Source organism: Urocitellus parryii, chromosome 2, assembly GCF_045843805.1.
Source record: "Urocitellus parryii isolate mUroPar1 chromosome 2, mUroPar1.hap1, whole genome shotgun sequence".
NCBI classification, from domain to species: Eukaryota; Metazoa; Chordata; class Mammalia; order Rodentia; family Sciuridae; genus Urocitellus; species Urocitellus parryii.
The window spans coordinates 94,723,424-94,741,762 of record NC_135532.1 but is presented as its reverse complement, the minus strand read 5'-3'; the positions used below and the strand labels follow the sequence as shown (position 1 = coordinate 94,741,762).

Genomic DNA, 18,339 nt, shown 5'->3' with positions numbered 1-18,339 from the left:
TCTGGATGGATATCAGGCACTTCCTAAGTGGCTTTCTGGTATGTGAGTCCAGTAGACTCTTCTGAGAGAATTGGTAAATGATATTGCAGTGTGTGTCTGGCCACCCCACAGTCATGCTTTGTAGAGGGCTCTCCCCGTCTTGGGTTGGGTTGTTGGAGTTGAAGCCTGCTTGGGGCTTTGGACTATAGATAGCTGGCACCATTTATCTCGGGCTAGCCAACTCTCCTCCCAGGCAAAGAGTTACTTGGCTCTGGCCTATCACTGTGGGGAGCATTTCTGATTTCCCAATTCAGTTAAGGAGACTAGCTGGTAGAGCCCTAAGAGTGCCAGTCCCCATGGAGGTGGGTTAGGATCCATATGCTCTGAACCCACGTTAAGACTGTTCAAACATATGAGCAGCAGCCCCCGTCCCAGAATCCAAATGTGCTTTGTGAGTTTACAGGCATGTGCTGATCCATTATCTAGTGATATCTAGTGACAGGCCTGGGTGGCCAGCAAGGCAGGACAACGTCCCACTTTGATGATGGCCATGCAGCTAGGAGGCTGTGAATCTGGGTCTTCAGCTCAGGGTCTCTGAGTCTGGCATTCTGCCACCATTCCCACGCTGGGTTCCTTAAACTGTGTGATGACTCTAGTGTTTTATCCAAGATCCCAAGGAGAGGCAGTTCCCTTGGCTGCCTCACAGCAGGTTTGACCTGGCCTTCTCCAGAAGCTCTAGTTGGAGCTCTGAATCTCAGGTGTTTTGGGCCACTGGTCCCTAGTATAATACCCCTGCACTCCCAACCTACCTGAGGCGTGGTCATGGAGGAATTTTTTTTTTTTTAATGTAGTGCTAAGGATCGAACCCAGGGCCTCACACATGCTCTACACCCCCAGCCTCATCATGGAGGATTTTGAAGTGGCTGTACCCTTTACTTGTTATTTTGAGACTAAAACCATTGATTGAGAGCAGTGTGCTTATCCTTCCTGATCTGGCCAACTTACTTGTCTCTTTCCTTCATCCTGAAGTGGGCATTTACAAAGTGTTTGCAAAAAAGAATGTTTTGGGTGTCCTTTGCTGCTAGTATTAAGGCACTTACAGGTATGAAACAAACACCCCTTGGAAACCCAGAGCCACTGTGTCACAGGTGATAACCTGTGATACATCACCAGGATCCTCATGGGCACGTGGAAGTGAGCTACCCCTGTGTGACAAGATGTGGGGATGCAGCTTGACCCAGGCATGACCTGCCCAAAAAAGGTCCCTCCTATTTTCTGGATTCCTTGGCCAGTTAGTATCCCTTTAGGCCCATGTTTGCTGAAGTCCTCTACACATAGCAGTATGAGCAGAGTGGATTGTGGGTACCCAGGTCTCTCCTTAAGTTCCCTATTGCTTACAAGCTGTGACCAGTTCCTAATGTTTGGGTCTGGGGGCTGTGGTGATATCATTCCATACCTCCTGGGCTCCTGGTGACCTGTGTAAACTCTCTGTTGGTTTATCTCTGATCCTGAGTTGGAATTCCCTTTTTGAGGTGGAGGTTGAGGGATAATTACAGTCTGTGTCATCACTGATATCTACCATGGAGCCAGGAAGAAGGCCTGCAGATTTGGGATTGATGAAAAGTGGATTGTTTCTGGACAGTCACTACTCAGGGCATCATGATGGGAGGTTCAACCCCCTTGTGGAGCAGTTGGGCCCTTGTGTGGCATCCAGGGATGGCTCTTAAGATGAGGCCTTCTAGATTGGTCCCTCGTCTCCACCACCACTTTAGAGGCAGAGAAGTGTTAGAGTGGAGGTGGTACAGCCAGTGAATGAGGCAGGAGAGCAGGTGGAGGAGAGTGTGAGTCCTGTGTCTGGGTCATTCCCCCAAGCCTGGCATGCCAGTCTGAGCCCTCTTCAGAAGTAACTGATTCCAGGTGTTTGGTGTTCTTGGCATTTATAGTAGAGTGGGACTTCTGTTGCCGGTCCTTGGAGGGAGGTTGTCTCCCTTGGGTGGCCTGGCCAGATGAGAGGCTATAGTGTGGTGTCCACACACTGACTCTGTTTGTCCTCGTGGTGCTGGGGAAGTCTAAGGATCCTTGAGCCACCTTCCCTGCTCCACCCTCCTGCCACTGGCTGCTCCTCTGCTACCTTTGTCTTAGGTGAGGGCCTAGGGTGGCCTTCATCCTAGTGTAGGCAGTGGGGTCTCTGCATTCTGTCTCTGGACTGCAGAGACCCTCAGCTCCTCTCTAGACTGCCTCCTAGAGTTCCTGGCACTTGGAGGGTGTTGTTCAGATATAAATATCATGTTACGTAAATCCTTGGCTGTCTCCCCTTAGTGTACTTGGGAACATGTCTTCACACTCCCCAGTATATCAGCACATCAGCTGGGCTGGCATCTGAGGGGCTCCTTGTACCCCTCTGTTGAGGGCTGTTTGATGGTGGGTATGCTACTGGTCCAGTGTGTTCTGAAGCCTCTCTCTGCTGAGATGAAGGCATGGTTTGCAAACTTGCCTTTATGTTTGTGACAGTGCTGACTTTGCAAGATCATGATTACCTTAGCCCACTAGTTCGCCTCACTAGACCATGATAATGGGTGCAAAGTCACTCGGGGCTTTCTTGGCAGCAACTCTTAAGAGGCTGTGATGAGCAGGTCCATGCACTGGCTGTGGACTTGCTCCACCCAGAACATGCCCTCAGCTTTGAGGAAAGGCTGTGTGACCTACTGAGGCTTCTGGACACCCAGCTCATCAGCCACTTTCTGATTTCCACTTGGTGCTAGGCACTAAGCTGGTAATAGGGACTCAACTCTGCTCCTGCCTGAGGGCAGTCAGGGGACACGGAGGGCAAGAGTTTTCTATGCCCATGGAAACAAGGGGAAAAAAGGCTTCATGGCTGGGAGAACCAACAGCTGGGCCAACTGGATCTTGGAGAGTAAGGAACAAAGGAACAGATGGTGGGCTTGGGCTAGGATGGTGGGGAAGAGAGTTGTGGATGGGGTTGAACTGCCAAGTGGGTAATGTGGTAGAACTTGGAGTTGTAAGGGACATGGTGCAGAGAGAAGAGAGACATCCATGCTGGCACTGAGGTCTGAGGGCTCTCTCTGTGGACTTAACCTGGTAGCATCCCTGGACTTCAGAGACCCTCAGCACATGTGGGTGCTGACGTGTAGATGAGAAACTGAGACTCAGTGCAATCAAGGTGCTTGTTCATGGTCACAGGGTGGGCCAGTAGGGAGGCTAGGATGGGAGCCCAGTACCAACTGGCTCCTGAAAGTGTCTTAGCCTTGTGATTGCCTGTCCCCATACCCCCCTCCCACAGAATATTGGCATTGTATTGGCATTTTGAGGGTTTAGTTTTCCATTTGGTTTTCCTAAAGTAACAATATAAAACAGATTAAACACTATGTTTGTGTGTTCTCTTCTGCCCCAGCTTGACTGCTGGGTGTCATGAGAGAGGGTGAAGGAATCACTTGATTCCTCTGGTTTGCCACATCCATTTCCTCTTCCTTGGTTCTCCTACTGTCCACCCTTGACTCTGGATGAGTCTTCTCCTGGCCTTTGATTGTGCCACTCTCCTGGGAGATTAATGTGGGATGATCCACAACCCTTCTGAGTAATGGCTATCCTGGCCTATCAGACCTGTGCTGAGCCAAGGTTGGCCCTGATTGCCTGTCTCAGGCTTCAGCTTTGTTCTCTCAGCCTCTCAACCAGAGCCTGACTGATGTCCTTCCCCTAGTACACAGTGCAGCGGTGAATGCCCTCTCTTTCCACCCATCGGGAAACTACCTGATCACAGCCTCCAGTGACTCAACCCTGAAGATCCTGGACCTGATGGAGGGCCGACTGCTCTACACACTCCATGGGCATCAGGTGAGAGGCATCATCCTGGTACTGAGTAGCATGGAGTGGGGCAGAGGTGCAGCCTTGATACCAGTGCAGGTCAGAGTTCAGGGTTGGAACCCACTGTGGTCCCTTCAGAACCTGTGCAATAAGTAAGATGTATATATGAGATAGAGTAAGATGCATATATGAGATAGCCACCTTTATGACCACCAGGGAAATGGTGGCCTTTCCCATAGCTGCCTTTATGACCACCTTTCTGGGCTGATCGCTGGGGTTGGGCCTGGTGTAGCTGAGAAGGGAGTAAGGGAGGCAGATTGGGTGGGGTGTGGGAAGGGCATCATCTGGGCATGGTTTGCAAACTCCCCCTGGGATAGGTGGCTAAATAGAATCTGTCCCCTAATGACCTCAGATATCCCTTGGTCTAGTGGTTGAATAGAGCTCTGGAACCCATGCTCTGTGTCACCATCAGAGTTCCCAAGGATTCTGGGGTGGGCTGATATCCAGGCTTCAGAGAAAGACAATGATGTGTGCTGCAGAGATTGAGGCACAGACCTGGGAATTTTTGAAATTCAATCAAAGGAGCAGTGCCCTTCTGTCTGACTGACTTCAAAGCATCCAGTACCCTGGACTGCCTGGGTGGTTGGTGGCCAGTGTAAGGCCCCTATGCATTTGCTATGTGAGATGGACTACATGCAGCTCTCATTAGCAGCTGACTTGGGTTCAGGCCTCTCATACACACCCTACCAGCAAGTGTGGCCTAGCTGTGCCTTGCTCAGCAGATCAGTCATCGCAGTATCTCCTGCTAGGACAAAGTTATTGTGTTTAAGTGGAGCAGGGAGTGTGCAGTTCAGAGATTTTGTCTTTATCTCCTCTACCTATGAGCTGGAGACAGACAGATGAGTGAGGTCCTGGGATGCTAGGCTAGTATGGGAATCCAGTATAGGCATTGAGCCAAGGGTTTTCAGCTGCTGTTTGGGGTTCATTGCCTTCTGGGTTAGGGAGCATGGGGGGCCTTTTGGCCATGGCCGGGGGTTGGGGACATAGGCCTTTATTTTTGTCTCCTTGGGACCTGGAGGCTCCTTGCTATATCCCCCAGCCTTGTGGTGACTCCTAGTCTTCCCTCTCAGAGACACATTATAGGACCAGCTGGGCCGTTCTCCCTGGGCCAGCACATCCAAGTGGAATGTGCAGCCAGCCTGGGCTTGGGTGACTGCTGGTCCTGGTGTAAGCCTGCTGGAGTCACTTCTATTACCCTTGGGCAAGTCGTATTTAAAGTAATGTGTAAGCAGTTTAGGACATTATAGATAGGAGGGCATGTGAAAACCATGTGACTGCCGCTACTGCATTTGCTCACTACAAGCAGAACAAAAAGCATTACGTAGAAACAGCACCGAAATAGGTGCATATCAGATGACCACCCAGGACATTTTATTTTCTTTCTTTTTTTTTTTTTTTTTATGTGAGGGAACTTGAAATAGCCAATTCCCCTGTCAACCTGAGCACACTTCAATGTGGTATCTAAAATGTCATTGCTGGTGTTCAGGCACAGCATCCAGCACATAAAAATACATCTGTTGACATTGTTCTCCCTGTGAAACAGGGAACGTGAGCATCTCCTTGTCTGTGTTAAACCTGGACATGTGGTAACTAAGTTGAGGCAGTTGAAGATCTGTGGGTGTGGAGTACAGGAAAATGTTTCCATGGAATCACTGGGTCATTTCTTCATCAGGACACCAAACTCACAGTGCCAGAAAGAAACTAGGTGACCTGTGTTCATTTTGTCATTCATTTGTTCAGCATCCACTCTGGCTTACTAGGATGGTCATGAGGGAGATAAAATGGATGTCATGGGGAAGATGACAGCTGAAGGCAGGATGAGATGAGTTGGAAGACTGAGAGAGGCAGGCTAAGTCTTCAGAGGTACTTGGAGGGTTGGGTAAAGGTGGGCAGACCCTGCCTCTGTCTCAGTGTAGTTCAGATGAAGATGATAATGAGGATATGAGGCTCTAATTTTTTTCTGCTCCCAATCCCCCAAACTCCCTATTTAAAACAGAAACGTAGGGACTGGTTTGCCACAGGTTTTAGGGACTTTTCTTCCTGGAATAGTTGTGACACCCAGCCCCACTGTGGATGCTGCAGGTGTCAGGTGTGGGAGGTCATGGGTTGGACCTGCTCAGGGTTCCATAGGGGCTGAAGATGGGCTGTCCAAAATTGCTTATCTCTGTCCTATCCCTGATCTGGCTTTACTTCTTGCTTCTTTCTAGAGAATGTTAATTCTCTGCCTACTCTGCTCCTCCTCAAGACCTGTGGTGAGACCACCATGCACTCCCAGCTGGTGGTGGCACCTTGGTGCCGTTTTTCACAGTTGGCTCTGGTCAAAGGTCCCCAACATGGACAGGCCTGACTTAATTTCCTCACCCATTCTGCAGTATGGGGTGGCTGACTTGAGAGGGCTTTCATTGGGGGTGCTCACAAGTGATATGGAAGCAGCATCAGGATTAAGAGTCCAGTCTCAGGGCTAATGCAGGGATGTGAGTGCATGAGCACACGTGGGAAAGGGCTGCGCGTGAGAAAGCCGTGTTTACTCCTAGCAAAGCCCAGCTCACCCTCCTGGCTTTGCCTCCTGGGTGAGGGTAATTCAGAGTCGGCTAATGTTGGCTTCCAAAGTGGGGATTTTACAAGTTGGACAGCCTTAATTTGGGCAGTTGGTTAAAATACAGAGCCCACAACTGGACCGAATTCCTAATACTTATGGAAATCCATGACCAGGAGTGGGGTCTGCTATGCTGAGTTCCAAGGGGGAAAATCCCCAGAGGCTGGCCAGTGCTGTCTGTTCATAATTATGAGAGTTTATGAGATGCTGGTAAGCACATTTGGCTCAGCTCCAGAAAGAAGTTCTACGTATTACCCTCTGATTGAGCCCTAGGAGTCACCCTAAATGGAGATGCATCCCAAAGGGCGTTGACCAGTGGCTGAGCTCTGACTGGGTTCTCTGCTACAGGTGCTTAGTCCTCAGAGGCTCCCTGCTTTGTGAAGCTCATTCCCTCTTTCATCCTTCCAGGAAGATGTGCAGGTGGGCTCTTCGGTGACGAACTTTCACATTCTGTTCTAGGAGATGGTGATGCGGGGGCTGGTGGCCAAGTGCCTGATTGAACACAGCTGCTATCAGCCACTTCCTGCTTTGTGTGGCTTAGCAGCTTCAGGGCTCCCAAATGGGACTGGCTGCCCAGGGATTCCATCCTGTAGATAAGGAGGAACGCAGATATGAAAGCACTTTTGAGTCCAGGTGGCGAAACAGAGCTGTCTAGATTTGTAATGGGGTTTCATGCCTCTGAAAGTGGCCCAGCTGGGACAAGTACCTACCTCTGTGCAGTTTCTACCATACTCACTCGGCCTCACACACATTTTAACATTCAAGTTGTGATTTCACTCTTGTTTTTGGATCACTGGTCTGAGTGAGATATCAGCAGGCCTCATGGTCGCTTGGATCCCAGTCTTGTTGCTACATACTTATACTGGTCTAGCAAGAGGGAACCCCATGAAACTTTGGTCTGGATTTGGAGGTCCTATTAGTGTAGCCCTGGGGGATCCATGAGAGGGAGGGCCACTGAGTTTTCTAGTCAGTGGGACAGCCACTCCCTCACAAAGGCTTCCATTTTCACATCTGTGAGAAGGGGATGATGCAGGCTAGGGTGAAGCCAACATAGAGGTTGGCTTCAGGGAGCTGCTCTGGAGTGAAGCAGACCTTGACCAGAAGGAGGGCTAAGTGGGTACTAGGAAAGTGCTGTGTCCTGAGGGCAAGACTGAAGCAGGCCCCTCTGGGGAGACCATGGGGGAGGATCCCCCATAGGAGAAAGAAGGGTCAGGGCTGCAGTGCTGTTTGGTAGCACTTTCTTGTCTAGACTAAGGTTAGAATCACCTGATGTGGTTTTCTTTGTCTTCTAAAGCACAGGGATCACCAGGATGAAGGACTTGCTAGTGCCAGATGAGATCAGGATCATCCAGTACCCTGAGTCTCCTGGCTGGACCTCTATGCTGGCATTGAGGGTAGTTCATCAGCCAGGGAGTCTGACCATGCAGACAGTTTGGTGGTTCTTTGGTGCAAAATGGGCCCATTGGCTCATTTGAAGGACCTTTTGTTCAGAAAGCCCTACTTTGGGGCCAGGGAGTTGTTTGGATCCACATTGGGCTGCTATAACAAGATGCCTGAGACTGAATAATTTAGAAAAGTCAGAAATTTATTTCTCATAGTTCTGGAGGCTGGGAGGACAAAAATTAAGGTGATGGTACTGTTGGGGGGCTGTTCTCTTCTTTGAGGCCAAGTACTAGGAAGCATTTTGTGAGGGAGGGCTCATACCATCTTATGTGGTAGATGATGAACAATGCCCAGTTTTCTAAGGAAACCCCTGATGTCTCTAGGAACAGCTCATACCTCCCCATTCCTCATTTTGAAAAATTATAGGTGCTCTCCCAACTTGTTCAGCCTGAGCAGCCTAAGCTCCAGGAAGCTCCAGATAGCAGAGGAAAGGGCTGCAAAGGGGCTGCATTAGCCTGGTGCGCCCCCTCCTCTTACAGCAGGGAGCACCAGTGGGAGAAGGAAGGGCTTTCCTACTGAATGTGACTGTCATTTGAAGCCTCGTGCCCCAAGTGAAACTCTCACAGCTTTGTGTGGGGGAAAGGTGCTAGAAATACGATTTATTTTTCTGTATTTTCTAAAACATAATCTTGAGCCATGCTCATTTGGTTTAAATCCCCTACAGCTATTTGGGAGAGGGTGGTGGGCGGTCCGTGGGCAGAGAGTTAAATCTGGTGTTAGTGGCTGTGCAGTTGGTATGTGTGTCACTGCAGAGTGACTGAGCTGCACGCAGTTCCATGCGTCCAGCTGGCCCATCATGTGGGTGAGCCTCCCTCACCTTAGGCCAGACCTGCACAGGGGCTACTGACTACAGCGGGCACTCAGACTCTGAGTGCAGGGTCCACAGATGTTTCCTGGGCACATGTGCAATACCAGGCCCTAGGCTGGAGCTGGGGAAATGGCAAAAAAAAAGAGACTCACCCTGGAGGAGGGGAGACTGCAGTATGACAAGAGTCCTGGGAGGCTGGCCCTTAGGCTGCTCCAGGCAGAAGGAATCTCTGAGAATGTGCCTTTAACCCTTGTTTCTTGGAGTACTCTATAGCTCTTGTCCAAATCATCTTATTTGGGGGTTCTTTTTTTTTTTTTTTTTGGCAGGGCGGGGGCTGAGGATTGAACCCAGGGCCTTGTGCATGTGAGGCAAGCACTCTACCAACTGAACTCTATCACCAGCACTCCAGTCGTCTCATTTTTGGGGGATTATTTCAATTTTCAGGAGGATCATACCTAGTTTGGATGGTTGGGCCCCACTTGAGAGATGAGGGCTACTCTAATAACCTGGAGTCAGCCTGGCCTTTTGTGCCCTGCCAGCAACTCAGAGTTGAGAGCTGGGAGCAGGTGTTTTGGGACAGGTTTGGGAAAGAGCCTGGGCAGCACCTCTTGCACAGAGGGCAGTCCTTGTTTTGTTTGTTAGGTTGTGATGACCCTATCGGCCACCACTCAGACATAAGAGCCTAAATCACAATAGCGCTGTGGACCCCACAGCTGATTGCAGGAGCCCTTGGTGGGGGTTTGTGGAAGAATAGCTTGGTAGGTTGGGTTGCACTTTCTTTGCCTGAACACGGGGGTCAGAGGCCAGAGCACCCTATGCCAGAGGATTCTTAGTCCACCTTGGTCTCTGTGTCTGTTTGATGGCCACTCTTCTTTTACCTGTGACTCAAAGGACATGTGCATATGAAAGCCAGTGAAAAATATTTTACAGCTCTTATGAGGTTGGTAGGTGAGGGTACCTGGCTAGACTTTTGCCAGCATGGCCGTTGGCAAAGTGGTCCGAGTTCAGGAATGTATAGGCCTCATCGAGTCAGGTGGGAGGGTGCAGAAAGTAGAGAGTCTTGCAGAGGCTCCTGGGGGGAGCTGAGTGATAGTCATACTCTGCAGTCTAATCTTCTAGTTATCATGGGCTCCTTTTTTCTTCTTTTTGCATGAAAAAGAACTGGACAGCGTAGTTCCCTTGAGTCTGAAAACTGGCAAGGGAAAAGAAGTGTGTAATAAAATGATTGTTGTGGGTCCAGCCAAGCCTAAGGGTAGTAGGGTTGGGAAGAGAGTAGGGTGGACACCAGGTGTGTTCAGTGCTCACGATAGAGTAAATAGGATCATCTCATAAAAGACTTGAGTGGTCCATCAAGGGAAGGGGCTGGCCTTGATTGACCCTGTAAAGCATTCCTACCCAAGAACCTAGTGAGGAAGTCTGACAGGGATGAGGCTTCATCAAGTGGGCCCCTGGGTGCTCAGGACAGGCAGGAGCCACACTGAAGGTTCAGCCGAGAGCCACTGCTCAGGTTATACCAAGAAGTCCCTGTAGAAACAGAGCTGTCTAGATTTGTATGGATTCTCATGCTTATGAAAGGCACCTGGCCTGTGGGAAGAAAGAACTTGGCAACAACCCTGCCTGGTAACTAATTAAATGAAAGGAACCAGGCATGGTGGCACATGCCTGTAATGTCAGTGAATTAGAAGGCTGAGGCAGGAGGATCACAAGTTCAAGACCAGCCCAGGCAACTTAATGAGATCCTGTCTCAAAAAGTAAAAAGCTGGGAATGTAACTCAGCCACAAAGAACTGCTAGGCTCAATCCCCAGTATTGTCTGGTATGTGGTACACGCCTATAATCCTAGCAGTTTGGGAGACTAAGACAGGAGGATTGTGAGTTTAAAGCCAGCCTTAGCTATTTATCGAGGTCCTAAGCAACTCAATGAGTTCCAATCCCCCCACTGAGCTGTGGACCGCTGGGCTGTCCTGCTGCTGGGCACAATCTCTAAATAAAATACAAAATAGGGCTGGGTATGTGGCTCAGCAGTTGAGTGCCCCTGATTTCAATCCCTGGTACCCCAAAACAATATCACTAAAAAATAAAAAAATAGGATACCATGAAGACAAAACAGTCTTAAAGATCATATCTTATCTGATCTCTGGCACTGATAAGCAGACACATCCCAATCCCCCTTAGTTTAGAAACTGCACTTGCAAATAACTAGTGGCCTAAAAAGGAACTCACGATGGAAACTAAACATTTGCAAGGGAATGACAGTGAAAACATCGCATACTAGAAACTTCTGAGATTTATCTAAGATGGTCATCAGAGGCAAATTTGTAGCCTGAGTGAATTTATTTAAGATGAAGAAAGACTAAAATTCAATGAATGAAGGGCTGGGGATATAGCTCAGTTGGTAGACTGTATGCCTCATATGCACAAGGCCCTGGGTTCAATCCCCAGCATCAAAAAAAAAAAAAAAAAAAAAAGTGAAATTCACTGAATAAAGAGCTCAGTGCAAGAGGCTATGAAAAGAAGAGCACTCAGAAAGGGAAGATCTTTTCTAGCTCAGCACTTGAGGAATAGCAAGTGGTCAGTCAGGTGAGCTGGAGCATTGGTTAGGGAAAGGAAAGGCCTGGCAAGATTGGCAGGGGCTAGGCTCTCCTGCCCCTTGAAGACCAAGCCCCAAAGGGCATCAGTGTTGGAGAGTCCTGTCTATATAGTCATGTGGTGCTTAACAACAGGGGCAAAGTTCAAGAAATGCATCATTAGGTGATTTTTGTCATTGGGCATCATACCATGTACTTAATACAAACTGATAGAACTACAACATCACTAGGTGATATAATCTGATGGGACTACTGTCATCCATTTGGACCTTTGAGTGCCTGGGGCTATTTGTGTGGGCTTTGGACAGATAAGCAGGAGCCTCCATGGGAATCTGGTCTTTAGGGGATGTGGAGGAGCCTAGTGCAGGAACCTTGTGGTCCTCTTGGTAAATAAATGGACACTGCTGGGGAGGACTGTGGGCTCCAGAGGGCACACCCATCACTGACTCTGTCTCTGAGATTTCGAGACTTCGTCTCATGGGAAAGCACCTGCACATTTTACCCGGGAGCACTCCCAGTGCCTGCCCTCTGGTTCCAGTCTCCCTACTGAGCTGTGGACCGCTGGCTGTCCTGCTGCTGGGCACAATCTCTACTGGGTCTACTGCTGTTGTTGTGTTCTGTTTCTGACATCTTGTTCTCAGCTTGGCATCTGGTGGTTGAATGATAACAGGAGAGGAAAGTGACCCACAAGTCTTCAGTTCCTTAGTTGCTCTTCCTTCTTGGAAACCTGCCATTACTCAGCAAACTCTGGGCAGCCAACTGCCCATCTTTTTTTGAAATTCCATGTACTGTTTTATTCCTTTTTCTTTGTTTCCTCTTTGTTTTTACTCAAAATGAAAATTATTTTTGTTGTTTTTATTTTGTAGCAATGCTGAACACTCATTAAAAAATTTAAAGTATGAAAATGGCAAATGTTTGCAATAAGTAACCTGAATTTGCACCACCTCTCACAAGCAGCCCTGATAGCCCCTTGCTGATGGTCCACTTGAAAGTGTACCCAAGTGATGCATGGCCCACCCCCACACACTCAGGCTCAGCACTGCAGCCAGCATTACATAAATGGAGTCACATGGCCCATGATGTCTTGCACCTGGTATTTCATGCTCATTGATATTAGTGGACATTGTTCACCATCGGTAAAAGTGGATCCACTTTAACTGGCTAATGGCAACTGAGGATTCCTGGGTCTTCTGGGAGTGTGCTCTGGGCTGTGTGGAGAAGGCAGGTAGCTGACAGGTGTAAGCTTTGCCTTTGTGTCCTCAGGCCTTATCCACTGTTCCCCTGCCCCCATTGCCCTGCTTGGAAGGGTAAATGCACAAAGTGTCCTCTGAGGATTAAGTGGGCTGATACCAGTGAAGTGCTCTGAGCCAGTGTTAGCTGGTGTTGCACTTTTCTTTGTCACCCATTATATGAGCACCTCTGAGAGGAAGAGCTATAGGTGGATTCCAGAAACATGTGTAGGCATGCTTCCCATGTGCCTGAGCTAGGTTGGCACTCTCCTAGAGAAGCAGAAACTGACTTCCTCCATGGCCTAGGGGTGCCTTTCCAGCCTAAGCCACGTCTGGTCCTTTCTGGCATTGAGTGAAAGGTTCTTTCAAGTGTTCCTCTTGTCTACAGCTGAGGCTTCACTGCTGGAGTGCCCCTTAGTGGCAGCTGGGGCTCTTGTCACTCCCAGTGGTGGTCTAGAGGAATTGAGGTTTGTGTCAGTGGCTATGCTGCCCTCATCTAAGAGAAAACCTCTTTTATCTGGTTTTACTTGGGAAATGCCAGTTACTATTCATAATAAAAGTTCAGTTGGGAAGAAGAGATGGTTGCAGTTGTGGTTATGTGGCCAAACAGATTCTTGTTGGCTCATCTTTCTGGAATGAATTTCAGGCATATGGGAAAGAACCTTCTTGCTCTACTAGGAGATCTTGCCCTTCCTGCAAGCCTGGACCTGTCTGATGACCCTCAGAGTGCTACCTGGCACATGCTGGCATTCCTCTTCAGATGGTCATGCTGACCTTCAGCATGTGGGAAGCCAGAGCAGGCACCTTTCACCCAAGGCCCAACTCAGAGAAAATGGCATACATGTTACATGGGCATGTCACATTAGTCCACTGCCTAGGCCCCTTCAGTAATCCCCACCCCAGGCTCCTTCCTGCCAACTGGGTCCCCAACTGTGCACTATTTACTTGACTAATTGGCTCCTCTTTGGGGCCTCCACCTCTCTGGTCAGTAGCAGGCTAGTGTTGGGGAGGAGACTGGCCTGGGTCAGAGGGGTGAGTTCTGGCCCAGTTCTGTAGCCTAGGGTAAGTCAGTGCATCTCTCAGACCTCCAGCTTCTTGTTGGGGTAGCAAGGACCACAATGCTAGCTTGGCAGGACTGCAAGTGTAAACTGCCCTGTTTACTCATCTCTTCCCACCTGTGATCTCACGGCCTGGCCTTTGTCCTGTTGAAGTGATCAGAAACAGAGGTCTCATTAGTGGCCCTTGCATTGACCACACACAGTCTCCCCAGTCAAAGGATGAGGAGAACTGGGGGCTGAATGGACTCTCGGTCCTTTGTCCTGCTGATGCTTTCATTCAAGAACTGCTAGTTTTCTTCCTGTATGTTTAGACTCTACTGTGACCTTTATTCTTTATCATTTATTTTGATAGGGACCTGCCACCACTGTTGCCTTTTCAAGAACAGGGGAGTATTTTGCTTCTGGAGGCTCTGATGAACAGGTAAGTTAAGAATGACCTGAAGAGTCTGAGCCTCCAACCAGGGCTTGGAGGCCACGTGGAGGATGGGCCAGGGTGGCTTTCAGCAACCTTCCTCTAAGACCCTGGTAGACTTAGGGTGGGACACTGAGATTCAAAGCCCTTGCTGCTCAAGTTAGCATGGGTTAATAGGAGTCTGAGCTATTGTTGCCATAAAAAAGTTGAAGTTTTTTAGTTCATTTTCTGATGATAAATAGATAAGAATCATTGTGTCCTCACCGTGGACTTGGCAACACAGTCAGTGTGTCAGGAGCTTCAGACTTCATTTAATTCTCACAATAGCCCTATGGGGCACATCCTCTCATCTCCCTATTTTTTTTTTAAATATTTTTAGTTGTAGATGGACACAATACTTTTATTTATTTTTTAATGTGGTGCTGAGAATTGAACCCAGTGCCTCTTGCATGCTAGGCAAGTGCTCTACCACTGAGCCACAACCCCAGTCCCTCATCTCCCTATTCTTTAGATGAAGAAACTGTCCCAGCAGATGAAAGAGGTGGGACAGGCACTGGTTCTGCCTGATTTCAGAACTGAGCCCTGCCCTAGGAACCTCTCCTCCAGCATCTGCTGCCCTTTGCTCTCTAGCCCACTTGTGCTATATTTAAGGGGGTCAGTATTTCAATATCCGTGGCTACAGAGAAAGCATATTGTGAGGAAGTCCTATCTCACCTCATCGTCCTTTGCACAGAGGCTTTCGCCTGTCAGCCTTGGTGCCTCCTCTCCAGACTGCTATACACCAATGAGCCTGGCACTGGGAGGCCGGGAGCACTGAGGAGTCCACCCCTCGCAGACTGTCACCAGAGTGCCTGCGCAGTGCCTCTTATCCAGAAAACTGCATTCTCTTGAGGTAGTGAGGAAAGGATGCCTACTGTGAGCCACCATTGACCTGGTAGATTGCCAAGAACATTCATGCCACGGGTGCTGGGCCTCACAGCTTTGGCTGCTTAGCCAGGACATGTCCTGTCAGTCCTGCATGAGCCCCAGCCCCAGCCAAATGTACTGATTTTGGTTGGGTGTTTGCTAGTAAGGCAGAGGGTAACTGCAGTCTCTTTGGTCACAGCTTAGATAATAGATAATAGGTGTTCACCCTGCCCTAACCCTACATTAGCAGCCATGAGAGGAAGAAAGCAAAGAGGAGCCTGAGGCTTCCCTGAGCATGGATGCCTGGCTCATTGCTTAGAAAACACAGGAACTGGTACAGTAGACTCTCATGGTAAAATGAATTCACATAGCATAAGAGGGTGCCTGGTGGAAAGTAAGCCTTCCACCTGCTCTATCCCATCCTCAGGCAGTCACAACCATCAGCTCCTTGGCTGCCTTTTAAAATCTGCTTTATGAGCTTTTTTGGAGTTTAATCTGGCATTATTTCTTTGCACGCGTACTAGCCACTGTGCTCCCAGTAATTTATTCAGCAGTTAGTTATGCACAATTATACAAGAACCCCATACACAAGAGCATATCTATTGTCAGTATTCTGTCTATAAAATGTGAATGAAAGACAACAGGTGCCTGTCTCCCTGGGAGCAGAAACAAGTGGAGCTCCTTAGGGAGTAGTAAGGAGCCTCCAGGAGAAACAGGCTCATAGCTGTCTCAACAGGGATGGTATCCAGGGTGTGTCGAGCACTCATCTTGTGTGCGTATGGTAGTTTTTCTGTGGCCTCTGTTGATTGCTGACCATGCTCCACAATTCCTCTTGTGAAGTCCAAGCCAGCCTTCCTGGAAGTGACCCTAGAAACATCTAACTACATAAGGCCAAAAGCCTCCAGCAGGGAGCGCTCTTGCTCCCCAGCAGAGCAGCTCCCTCACCTTTATTGAAGGAGGCTCAACATGATCCTGTTTATAGGAAGATAGATACTCAGAGTAGGGCACTTATTTTGTGGCCAAACTTTGTCTTAGAATAATGGGTGTCACTCTCTCGGTACCATGAGGCATCAGCTGAGGCACTGACTGATTCCCTTACCTAGGGCCTCACAATAAGGGGTGGACCCAGGACCTTCACCCCAGTGGTCAGGCCTGGAATCCACATGTTCATCACTTCCCACAGTGTAACAGGCCAAGCTGCCACCAGCAGGAGCTTTCATTTTAGTGGGAAAATGTATGATGAACAAGGAAAAGGGACAAATGGATTAAATGTCTACTGACTCTGATGCTGAGACCTCTGTGACCTCCTTAGGCAGAAAGACCCAGCCAGTGCCAAGGCCTGGTAGTCCTGCACAGTGGCACATCCATATTGGTGTCACATCCAGGTTCTCTTGAGGCCTGTTCCAAAAGCCTACTCCTCAGGAAGATGGAGCAAGTCCCAGAATTAAATTGGGGTGTCTGGTGGGAACCACCATGGGTCAGAACTTTAGAGATGGCCTCTGTGCCCATTTTTTTCAATGAAGGAGGCAGGAAAGGTGATTTTTTTTTTTCTTCTCATTCTCTGTGCCTATTGGTCTTGGCAGGTGATGGTTTGGAAGAGTAACTTTGATAATATTGATTATGGAGAAGTCATAAAAGTACAGCGGCCCCCAGCCACCTTGGCTACCTCCACTGGGAATCTGGTAAGTAGGTTGGCAGGCAAATCTGAGCCCTGTGACTCTGGGTAGGGTCAGCATTGGCTCAGAGATGGTGGGGACTGGGTGCTTAGGTTGACCATGGGAAAGGGGCCCTAGTAAGATCCGGTCATCTACAAAATAATACTCTGGCACTTGTGATGCTTTGATTCCAGTCTAGAGTGAACTTGTGAAATATAAAAGGGGAGAACAGCTGCAGGTGCCCCGGCTCCTGGCCCATTTGGTGGGGGAGTGTTTCCATGGCACATGCTTCTGCTGGATTGAGGCCCAAGGAAACAAAGCTCTGTCCCATGCCAAGCCCCGGGCCACAGGACCCAGGTGTGAGGTTCCTAGAGGGTTCAGGGCCCAAAGCCACCACAGCTGGGACAAAATGGGAAAGGCCCCCAGTTCTTTTGGTCTCACTTCCTTCTTTTTAAAAACCATGGAGAGGAAGTTCCATGAACCATTTTTAGTATCTTTGTTGATAAAAGGACATTCAGTGTACCTAGATTAAAATAGCTAATATTTTTTGACACATATCTGGGGGGAAATGAAAGCTGATATAGTCTCATTAAATAAGGTCATATTCATCTTTGACTGAAATGTTAAAGCTGTGGTTGCAGAATCCCAATGGTTTTAAGCTCCTATGGCCACAGGCTGGACCCCACTGGACCTTAGAGACAGAGTGGCCTACTGCCACAGGCAGAAACTGGCCCAAACAGCAGGAAGTGGCTCACCCAAAGTCCCCAGAAAGTCAGGGCCTAGGGTCCAGAATAGAACCAGGAAGCCTCCTGAGTCTATCCTAGGGCTTTGCAATTCCAGCAGTTGGATCCCCTCCCCAACCCTTGACACCCCCACTCCCTATTCTGTGTGCTAGGGCTGCCACTAGGAGTAGGCCTTGTCAGTTTTACAGTTTTCTTTCAAGGATTGCCCTCCAGGCTGGTCACTGGAGCTGGGAGGTTTGTTCTTCCTTGGTGTTTCCTAATAAGTGTTTAGTCCTCAGCTTTTTGGGTTTGTTGGGGATGACTGAGTTGCATGAGCTTCTGCTTGCTGCCAGTTTATTTTCCATTTGGAAAGTTGTTTGCATTTGCAGGGTTGGGGGTCCTCTGGTGCCTCTCCTGTGATTCCTTGTTCACTGGGCACTTAATGAGCCAGGTACAGCCAAGGCCTCTTGCATGTGCTGCCCTATTCACTTCTTATTCATCAGAATGAGTGGGTAAAGTTACTGCTCCAGTTCACAGGTGAGACACCTTGGGCTTAGTCATGCTAGCTCCTCTGAACAAGGTTAACCAAGCTAGAAACTGCAGGTAGTGGAGAACTGCCTGACAGGTTTTCCTCATTCTAGGAGGGCACTGCTATCTACCTCTTGGGAGTGGTTAATATCCACCAACTAGGGAGATCCCATATTTTTCTTATTGTTATTAGGAAAATATGTTGGATGAGCTATCTTGTTCTTCAATCCTAGCTTAGAAATGGAGTATGGACATATTTGCTTCCCAAAGCCTCAAAGCCTGAGAATCTGGGGCAAAGTCATGTGGGTTGGGAGAAGCCAGCATGACAGGATGAGGCATGGGTGGGTGAAGAGCTCAGCAGGGCTCAAGGCAACTGATTGTTCCCAGACTACCTTCAGGTGCACATGTGAGCTGTTTTTACAACTCTACCCACTGGGCATACCTCCACGGGGGAGATAAATAGGGGACAGGATATGGGATCTAGAGTCAGAGAACTCGGTTTGAACTCCAGCTTTGTGACCCCAGCAAAGTACC

The 18,339-nt window shown here is 48.9% G+C and overlaps 1 protein-coding gene and 1 non-coding gene across 2 annotated transcripts in view; one reads left to right on the top strand and one right to left on the bottom strand.

Moving 5' to 3' along the window:
* Poc1a (POC1 centriolar protein A) overlaps positions 1-18,339 on the top strand; it is a 73,192-nt gene that overhangs the window by 12,952 nt on the left and 41,901 nt on the right. The window contains exons 7-9 of the mRNA XM_026383931.2: positions 3,698-3,831; positions 13,935-14,003; positions 16,484-16,582. Of these exons, the coding sequence (XP_026239716.1) occupies positions 3,698-3,831; positions 13,935-14,003; positions 16,484-16,582 (302 nt within the window). The remainder of the gene's footprint in view (positions 1-3,697; positions 3,832-13,934; positions 14,004-16,483; positions 16,583-18,339) is intronic.
* On the bottom strand, positions 14,409-14,481 carry Trnaa-agc (transfer RNA alanine (anticodon AGC)). The gene has a single exon. It is a non-coding gene; the product is annotated as a tRNA-Ala (tRNA).